The sequence below is a fragment of the Rhinopithecus bieti genome, unplaced genomic scaffold, assembly GCF_001698545.2.
Source record: "Rhinopithecus bieti isolate Rb0 unplaced genomic scaffold, ASM169854v2 scaffold_947, whole genome shotgun sequence".
Classification (NCBI taxonomy): domain Eukaryota; kingdom Metazoa; phylum Chordata; class Mammalia; order Primates; family Cercopithecidae; genus Rhinopithecus; species Rhinopithecus bieti.
In genome coordinates this window covers 2,236,212-2,247,123 of record NW_016803664.1, presented here as the reverse complement: position 1 = coordinate 2,247,123, position 10,912 = coordinate 2,236,212, and the positions used below count along the sequence as shown (strand labels likewise).

General features: G+C 37.5%; 1 protein-coding gene across 2 annotated transcripts in view; it reads right to left on the bottom strand.

Annotated features, from left to right (window-relative positions):
* ALDH1A2 (aldehyde dehydrogenase 1 family member A2) overlaps positions 1-10,912 on the bottom strand; it is a 121,134-nt gene that overhangs the window by 54,493 nt on the left and 55,729 nt on the right. For both annotated transcript variants that reach the window (XM_017896437.1, XM_017896443.1), the window contains one exon: positions 10,133-10,262. In XM_017896437.1, the coding sequence (XP_017751926.1) occupies positions 10,133-10,262 (130 nt within the window). The remainder of the gene's footprint in view (positions 1-10,132; positions 10,263-10,912) is intronic.

The window sequence follows — 10,912 nt, the reverse complement described above, 5'->3', positions numbered from 1 at the left end:
GGGAAAGGATTCCCTATTTAATAAATGGTGCTGGGAAAACTGGCTAGCCATATGGAGAAAGCTTAAACTGGATCACTTCCTTACACCTTATACAAAAATTAATTCAAGATGGACTGAAGACTTAAATGTTAGACCTAAAACCATAAAAACCCTAGAAGAAAACCTAGGCAATACCATTCAAGACATAGGCATGGGCAAGGACTTCATGTCTAAAACACCAAAAGCAATGGCAACAAAAGCCAAAATTGACAAATGGGATCTATTAAAGAACTTATGCATGGCAAAAAAAACTACCATCAGAGTGAACAGGCAACCTACAGAATGGGAGAAAATTTTTGCAATCTACTCATCTGACAAAGGGCTAATACCCAGAATCTACAAAGAACTCAAACAAATTTACAAGAAAAAAACAACCTAATCAAAAAGTGGGCAAAGCATATGAACAGACACTTCTCAAAAGAAGACATTTATGCAGCCAACAGACACATGAAAAAATGCTATCACTGGCCATCAGAAAAACGCAAATTAAAACCACAATGAGATACCATCTTACACTAGTTAGAATGGCAATCATTAAAAAGTCAGGAAACAACAGGTGCTGGAGAGGATGTGGAGACATAGGAGCATTTTTTACTGTTCATGGGAGTGTCAACTAGTTCAACCACTGTGGAAGACAGTGTGGCGATTCCTCAAGGATCTAGAACTAGAAATACCATTTGACCCAGCCATCCCATTACTGAGTATACAACCAAAGGAGTATAAATCATGCTGCTATAAAGACACATGCACACATATGTTTATTGCAGCACTATTCACAATACCAAAGACTTGGAACCAACCCAAATGTCCATCAATGATAGACTGGATTAAGAAAATGTGGCACATATACACCATGGAATACTATGCAGCCATAAAAAACGATGAGTTCATGTCCTTTGTAGGGACATGGATGCAGCTGGAAACCATCATTCTGACCAAACTATCACAAGGACAGAGAACCAAACACCGCATGTTCTCACTCATAGGTGGGAACTGAACAATGAGAACACTTGCACACAGGAAGGGGAACTTCACACACCAGGGCCTGTCGTGGGGTAGGGGGAGGGGGAAGGGATAGCATTAGGAGATATACCTAATGTAAATGACGAGTTAAGAGTGAAGCACACCAACATGGCACATGTATACATATGTAACACACCTGCATGTTGTGCACATGTACCCTAGAACTTGAAGTATAATTAAAATAGAAAAAAATTAAAGCCACTTTTCCACCTTTTATGCTAACAACGCTCTCTCAATACAGCAGGGTGACTTAAAAGGTTATTTCTTTCATTTCACTAGCTTTGTGCCATAAGCTCAACAGCCTGATATAAAAACAGTCTCCACCCAAATTGAGATACTCCATTGTAGGCTATGAATGGTTTTGGGTCTTCTCACCAAACCTGAGAGATTACAGAGAGCGCTCAGACTCAGCATAAAAAAGGATTGCATTTGATGAGGACATCAGAAAATGTTCTGGATACCACATTCTAGGTCAACAGGTTACAACATAACTATGATGGAGAAAGCTAAAGAGATGAGAGATCAAAACAAATATTAAATCACATGTTTGGACTTTTGATCTCTGTCTCTTTTCCCTTTCACTCAGAAGGTAAAACAGAGAATAATAGATATTGCTCTTAAAGGGGGGTTATTTTAAAACCCAGTCAGAGATAACTTTTCTGATTAGTTTTGATACCTGGGTGCTTTTAATGGCCAAAGAGTAGTTTACAAGTTGTGAAAAATATAAAAATATCACAATTAAATACTTCATTATGCTATGAATTTGGCAGAGCTGTGAATTAAATTTCAGTGAGTATATGTGCATTGAGCCATTTCTGTAATTATATTAAGAAAAGCGTTTGTCCCTAGAGATGAACAGTACAATAAGCCTCTTCTATATTTGTGAACTACTGAGCCACTGTTCTATGTTTTTTGATGGGGGCTTATCAAACTACATAGAAAAGACAGCAATATTTCGTTAATTGGAAAAATTTAATTATTTGGATAACTCATTCAAGGCAAGCATTACTTCTTGATTCAGATTTTATAGTTGCCAAAAAAACCTGACAGAATTTTAGTCTCATAAAATATCTAGCATTGGCACATCCTATATATTAATATAAACTAGAGTGAGTATGGTTAAGCAATCTGTAAATAGTGATAAAATCAGAAGAATCTGAAATGTGCCAGAAATTGAGAAATTTGTCAAATATGGACCTCAAGAAATAGATTTCAATTATAACACTAAGAACACTACAAGAACTGTAGCAAATTTTATATACCTAGTAACAATGAAAATGATTTTATTCAATAGCATAAAAATCTGTAACAATTCAGTGAATGAAGGTCATCTTCCAATCTCTAATTTGTATACAGAATTACCTTTCAAGGAGCTGACAATCTTTGATGAGCACACTATTAAAAAATGAGAAAATTACATTGAACTATTCCATTATGTATGTACTGTAGCAGATTCCCATCATGTTGACATTGAACAGACCTCACCGAACATTTTATAACTATGATGATAAACTCTATAAATGCCTATACAAAAGCTGAAATCGTATGTTAGTATGAAGTGTACTGATGCTTTTCTTCCCAGAAGGCTGGTGGTGGTTTCTAAGAAGTTAGATTATGTTCCTGAGTCTTTCATGAAGATAGCTTAGCTCTACGACTATTCTACTACATGATCTTAACAAAAGTTAGTTTACTTCTCTGGACCTTCTCTGTAAAATGACGAGATCAGCCTTAGGGATCCCTGAGGTCCTTTTCAGCTTCAACCTCTTAAAGAGGTTCCTTGTGAAGCTGACTTCATGGCCTCCTGTCACAACCAATTCAGGTCCCACTAACAAGCAAGCCCTGGTTGTTCTTAGGTGGGCAGAGCAAATTGCCCCTCACTCTTATTCTGATAGAACAAGAAGATTTCAGATTTCACCCTATGCATTTGTTGTTAATGACAATAAACCAGATCAAGCTGATTCAAGGCAAAATCTTAGGATCTGAATCAATATCTTGGTGTATTTGTATCCTACTCTTTAATTTAACAAGTGAAACTAACTGGAAGAGAGTGAAATGGATAATTATATCTGACCTGGGTAGTGTTTAACCTTTTCTATATGCTAATATATCGTAAGTCCATTTTAATGTCAGAATTCAGCTTAAAACGTGGACATTTTTTTCTGCTTACATAAAATCAAAATCAACACTTGCTACACAGAAAAATCTAAGGCAATACAAATTAACTTCTATTTCTCCCTAAGTAAACGAAAAACAAGCTTTGATCCTTCCTTCATCACAAAGGTTGTAGATGTGAGAGGAGAAGAGGATTTGAATACTGGTTAAAATACTCAAAATGGGGAAAACAGTACTTTGCTTTAGGGCTGCTATAACATTAGCAATAATATAACAGGTAAAAAGTGTTCCATAGGTCATAGTAATGATTATTATTTATCATCATAATTAGGCACTGCCATCGTAAAAGGGTCAAGGCATAGGATTTATGGTCACAGACAATGGCTCCATTGGGTACCATGGCAGGAAATAATGGATAGTGTTCTAAAGGAAACAACATCAAGACTCTTGTGAATCAAACTAGTATGGCATAATTGTGCAATAACATCCAGCTGTGGGCCTTGAGTGGAACAGAATGAAGAGTGGTGGAAGAAATTTCCAATTCAGAGAGAGAAGCAGCCACCCAGTTCATTGCTCAAAAGTGGTCATCAGATAACCCTTTTCTCTCCTTCCCAAATATTCCTAGTTGAAGGCTACACTTTATGGGGAGAAATTAAGCAGGCATTTGCCCTCTCTATTATTCATTTGTAGTCAAAGTGAAGGCTATCCTTTATGGGAAGAAATTAAGCAAGTACTTGCTCTCTGCAACTGATTATCCATTTGCAGTAAAAGTGCTCTAAAATGCAATTTCTCAAATAGATTCAAGGGGTGTATGTGCAGATTTGTTACATGGATATACTGCACAACTATGAGGTTTGGGCTCTAGTGGGCCCGTCACCAGAATAGTCAACGTGGTACCAAACGGGTAGTCTTCAACCCTCAGCCCCCTCTCACTCTCCCTCCTTTCAAAGGCCCCAATGTCTATTATGTCTCTCTGTATCGTCCATGTTTACCCACTGCTTAGCTCTCCCTTATAGGTGAGAGTATGTGGTATTTGCTTTCTGTTTCCGGGTTATTTCACTTAGTATAATGGCCTCCAACCCCACTCCTGTTGCTGAAAAGACATGATTTCATAATTTTTTGGCTGTTTAGTATCCCATGATGTGTATGTATCTTTTTTATCCAATCATCCATTGAATGCACTTAGGTTCATTTTATTTACAACAGCCCCCCAAAATACCTAAGAATATTTAATTAAGGAGGTGAAAGATCTCTACAAGGAGAACTACAAAACACTGATGAAAAAAATCACAGTTGACACGAATGGAAAAAACACCCCATGTTCAAGGATTAGAAGACTCAATATTGTTAAAAAGACCATACTGTCCAAAGCAATATACAGATTTGATGCAATTCCTAAAATGTAATTTTCATCAAGGCACTCACATATTTAAAATAATCTGGTGACTCACTATTGCCCACAGAATAAAACTTGTAGTATGGCTGACCCAGACTCAGAGCTCTACTGTCTTTTTTATCTGCCTATACTTTCAGATCCACTAACACATGGTACTCTCCTCCCTTCATGCTTTCTTCTAGCTATTCCCACTGCCTGTGATGTCCCTGTCTCCATCTTCACTTAACTTGTCCTTCAAGGTTATCACTTAGACATCCCACCACCTTCTCCAGGAGGCTTTAATACTAGGAGATGTCTCTCCTATGGTGTCCCACCAAATTTCATGCTTTCATATCTAAATAGATCACACTATATTGCAGTTGCTTGTCTACTTGTTTTTCTTACTGTCCTGTAAACATCTTAGTTATTTGCCTTTGTAACCCCAATGCCTGATACAAGAGCTGAAATATAGCAGGTGCTAAAAAAAATCTGTTGAATGGAGAAATGGGTGAATGAGTAAGAGATCGAAGTTGATGCCACAGAAAGGAGGTAAAAGAAAATCCCTTCCATTTACAAGATACCTTTCCTTAGCCTTCCCAAATGGGAATGAGTGAAAGAGATAAATGGCATATTTCTTCCCATTCTTTTTGGTTGTTTAATGTTAGAGATGTTATGCTGGATGAACCATGGAGTATAATTCAGTGTTGCAAAGCAGTCTTACATTTAAAAATTTAATAACAAAAAAACACATTTCAGGTTCTTTTTTATGGGTGACCGAACAGAACTCTGTGATTATCTCTGACACTCACTACGAAAGCCCCCTTTACCCATATGAATAGGATCTAGGCAGGTAGATCCACACCTTAAGTGTTCCAGAACATTTAAGCTTCATAAATGCTATCTTGAGAAAAGTAGGCTCTAGATACAGTTGATGTTCATTATTTGTGGATTCCATATTTAAGAACTTGCCTACTTCCTAAAATTTATTTGTAACCCAACAATAAGTATGGAGTGTTCTCAGTCATTTATGGGCATATATATCCAAAGCAGGGTTTTTTTTTTTTTTTTTTAAATTTCAATACTTTTGGGAGTACAGTGATGCCTGGTTACATGGATAAGTTCTTTAGTGGTGATTTCCAAGATTTTGGTGCATCTGTCACCTGAGTAGTGTACAGTGTACCCAATATGAAGTCTTTTATCACTCACCCCACTCCCATCCTTGCCTAAAGTCCACTGTATATCATTCTTATGTCTTTGCATCCTCATAGCTTACCACTTACTTAGAAGTGAGAACACATGATATTTGGTTTTCCATTCCTGAGTTACTTCACTTAGAATAATGGCCTCCAGCTCCATCCCAGATGCTGCAAAGGCCATTAATTCATTCTGTTTTATGTTAGAGTAGTAGTCCATGGTGCATTTATACCACATCTTCTTTATCCACTTGTTGGCTGATAGGCAGTTAGCCATTATTTTTGCAGTTTCAAATTGTACTGCTACAGACATGCATGTGCATGTATCTTTTTCATATAATGACTTATTTTCCCTGGGTAGGTATCCAGTAGTGGGACTGCTGGACCAAATGGTGGTTCTACTTCTAGTTCTTTAAGTAATCTCCATGCTGTTTTCCATAGTGATTGTACTAGTTTATACTCCCAACCAGCAGTGTGAAAGTGTTCCCTCTCACCACATCCATGGCAACATCTCTATTTTTTATTTTTAAATTATGGACTTTTTTTTTTTTTGCAGTAGTGAGGTGGTTCAATTGTGGTTTTAATTTGCATTTCCCCAAAGCAGGGAAAATTTTGAGTCACCTGACGCACATATTCTCAGCTGAGGTTGAACAAGGTGACACTGCCTTCTTGCTTCAGCTCTTATATTGCTAAAAAAAAAAAGTCCTTTTTGTGGTCTGTTTAGTGCCACATTTTCATATTTTGTGCTTTTGTTCATGATTTTGCTGTTTAAAATGGCCCCTAAGCATAGTGTTGAGTGCTGTCTAGTGTTCCTAAGTGCAAGAAGGCTGTGATGTGCCTTACAGACAAAATACATGTGTCACACAAGCTTCATTCAGGCATCAGTTATAGTACTTTTGTCTGGCTGGTCATGAGTTAAGCATTCATAAATCAACAATATATATTAAACAAAGGATCTTTCAACAGAAAAACATAAAACAAGGCCATGCTCTCATCAGTGGACAAGAATGTTGTGATAAGAAGCTTGCAGGAACCTAACCTTATATTTCCCCTAGGAGAAATAGTTCAGTATTTGCTAATTCAGTGTTCATGACTTTATAAAACATAACTACCATGAATGATGAGAATAAACTGTATATTATTATAAAAATCTGCACAGAGGTAAAGACATCACCAGGGCCACCTTCCTGCCTTGCTGAACCAATCTCCATAAGAAGATACCTTATCATGGCTTAGACAGAAAAATGCTTAGGTTTGAATCTCAGGTCTCCCACTTACTAGCCATGTGACCTTCTTCAAGACATTAAACCCTTAGAGTCTTATTTTCTTAGACATAAAATGGGTAAAATACCATTTAAAATCCAGACTATCTCATCAGATCACGCACAGAATCACATAGATATTGTACATGCAAGAATGTTTTATACTTTTAAATTCTATGTAAATATAAAGTACAGTATTTATTTATAATTCTAAACATAAAATTAGGTTGTTTGCAGGAAAATGTATGTAGCACAATAAAGATCTCATGGTTAAAAACTAATGGACTTTCTATATTCCAGACTTCACTGTGAAAAAAAAGAAAGCCAAGTATGCAGAGACAAAATGAAAATGAAGCTGATGTTACATTATGGAGTTACAAAAGACAAATACAAATGGATTAATTTACTGAACAAATCTGAGAATAAGTGAATAATTAGGATTATGATACCCCTTTCTGTGATCTCCTGTGACACCCCTGACTTAGTCCAGCTACATTCACTAAGTACTAGACGAGCCAAAGACATTGTTGGCTGAATTCTAAGTGACCTCTAGGCAAACCCAAATGTATCTAAAACTGGAACAGAGGAAAGCTGCCAAGTTAACCTCTATCTCCATCCTTCCCTCATCTGTTTGACATACCATAGAGAGAGCTCTTATGACCCATACTTCAGCCTCCGGGGAATTCTGCCTACAGGCCTGATGACAGGTAGAGTCCCTCATCCCAGTATGCCTCTAAATGCACTTTCAGAAAAACTTTTTGGTTTTGGGAAACAAAAAGTTACTTAGAGTTTAAGAGAATTCCTCATTTTTTTTTCCTTCATTGGCTGAACAACAGTTAATGAGTAAAGTTGGGAAAGACTACTGTGAGAGCCTTTTCTATGCCCTGTATTTCTAACTTGTAGATAAGCATCCACAGGATCTCCAAAAAGCATCAGATGAAAACAGTAAGGCTTATGGGCCAACCACCTCTACTGCCAGATCAAGTTACATTAAAGCTTCAAACATAACCAGGAATGCGAATCAATATTTAGCTTTATCTTATCAGGATCTTCCCTTCTGAGGAAGTAAAAGAAAACCAAGAGATCTATGTGTATTGCCTTCTGTTTCACAATCTTTTTCAGAGATTTGTAAATAGTTTGAAAAGATATTTAAATGCATAAAACATATCTGTTGTTTTAATAATGAAATGGCAGGTGGGGTGGGGCCAAAAAAAAAAAAACAAAAAACACCCAACTAGGGACTTTGAGCTTGTTAATTTACCTTCTGTACTGATACAGGACAGACCCACCTAAGAAGAGTGACATGTATCCCATTGTTAACAAAGGTTTTAATTCTTAGGCCCTGTACTAGGAATGCTCATAACAAATAGTGACTTTTTACCTCACTGAAGCCATCCCCACATCCTGCAAGTGATGCTGGGGAAGAGCTGTTCTATAATATCCTTAGAGTCAGAACTGAACTAAGATTCGGACTTTCCCCAAGAGCAATCTTCTCCATCCTTTTCAGTCAGTCGAAGAAGCGAAAAACCCTGGATGGAAAGGAAAAGCCCCTACAATCACAAACCCGTTTTTCTAAAACTAACATTCCACATGTCATCATTTGTGGGGGCGATGTAAAAAATAATCCTTGGAAGTCTTGTCTCTAAACCTCCATTCTCACTGTATATTATTCGTCCCTTCTCATACCACACCTACACGAGGCATCACAACAGCCCCCTAACTTGGTTCTGCTGTGTCCTCTCCTTGCTACTCAATGCAGAGGACGAGCAGCTGGTTAGACATGCAGAGTCTCAGGCCCCATCCCAGACCTATTCAGTCAAAAACTGCACTTGAAGAAGACCCTCGATGATTTATGCCTACATTAAATTCGGGAAGCACTGTTCCCAGCCATCCACACTATCAGCCAAACCACTCCCTTTTGTAGTAAATCAATACTGCTCAGCCTGGCTAGGAAGGCCCAAAAAAGACACTTCAAAGTCCTCAGCATTACTTTCCACTCCTGCTACTATGCACTCTCCATGGAAAGCAGACTGCCCTCTGGAGAACAGAGGTAGAGCACCTGGCACAGTGCTAAGTGGCATCTAGTATCCACTCAGTAAATGTGCATTTCCTTTCCTTATGTCTATTCACCATTCCCTATCTCTTTCAGTCCATCCCTTTCCTATAAGGATATCTCTTCCTCCTAGGCTCTATTTTGAATTCTCTAGTGAAGCAGTTACAAGCCTAGGTTCTAACGTCAAAATTTTAGCTCTAAAACTTATTTGCTCTGTGAATTAGGAAGACTAATTTTACTTTACCAGACCTCTTTCCACTTTTGTAAACTGAAGATGTATATAACAGTGCCTTTCTCTTGGGGTTGCTGTGAAAGCACTCAAATGGTATTAGCTATCACTAGTATTCAAGCACAGATCAACATCTCTTCACCGACTGCTTTAGTTGCTTTAGTCTTGGATACTTTTCTTCTCATTTAAAGGGCTACAGCACTGACAGGTGAAGCACACAACTTAGCACCCAATTATAACATTCCTAAAGGGGCCTTTAAGTTTTTTGTTTTGTTGGTTCTGTCATCTAAGGTGAATCTTAATAATAAAAAGGGTTAGGATTACTGTTGTTTTTAGATTATGAAAGTAATTCATGGCCATTCGAGAAATATAGAAAGTAGAGAAAAATATAAAAAAGAAACTGAAAATCAGACATAATCTCACCAGAGACAACTGTTAACATTTAAGAGTATTTCCTTCCAATGAGTAGATCTTAAGTTTCAGGAGGGCAAGGAGCAAGCCTTAACCTTGTTGGAATTTTCCTTGACTTCCCTCCATCCAATAATGCCCCTTCATACCTACACCAGCACCTAATCTAGCACAATGCTGACCACTTACCAGCTGACAAATACGTATCTGTTCCTTAGATGAATGAAGTGGCATGCCCCTATACTTATATGTGGACTATCTATAGAAAAAGGGACGCTGTCAGAGTCAGTGACATAATTTGGTTGGTTCTTCACTCAGTTCTAACTGCTGTAAGAATGCTCATATCTGTATTCTATGTGACTACTGTTTGTGTTTGGTAGCCAAAGTGCATTTCTGGTGGTCTCATTTTCCTTTTCAACATACTCAGATTTCACATACCTACAGGAATGGTCATCCCATGAATTTTATCAGCCCAGCCTGCATAATATCGAAGGGTTTTGATGACGCCCTGCAAATCCACATAAAAAGCTTGCAGAAATGGTTTGCCACCATTTAGGGATTCCATGGTCTGTTGGAAAAGAAATGGAGAGATATTAAGTCCCCAGAACTTTCCAGTGATACACTAATTTCTAGAGCAGAAGAAAAAAGAAAGAGACAGAATACAAATGAATATGGAGATGCATACCTGGTCAAATAAATCTTTTTATTTATTCTCAAATAAAAAAATTTCTAGTACTGTCAGTTTGGTTTAGTTCCTAGTACAAATCACAATGAGTATGTATGTGCATGTTCCTATGCCTGTGTGCTTCCAGTAACCACTATCCAAATATATTAACACAATATTTATTTAATGATAAAGAAACGTTCTGCTTGTCAAAACAGCTTCCATTATATTAATGATCAGAGCTCATTGGGGATTTTTTGGCATCTACACCAGTAATATGAATCCATAAAGAGGAGCAGAAACATGGGCTCTTTATGCAACTGATGAGAATATAAAGTATTCTCCACAGCTGCCAAGACCCCTGCTGAGAAATGGAATATCCACAGTGCAGAGCAAGTTTATTTATTACTACCAAATAAACAAGATCTCCTCTAGGGAAGCCCAGATGTTAACAACTTAAAGCCTGGTTTTTTTGTAAACATTTACATTAACAACCATTACCTATTAAGAGTGAAGTATCTGCTCCATTTAATAAAAGTAGCAATATTGAACTG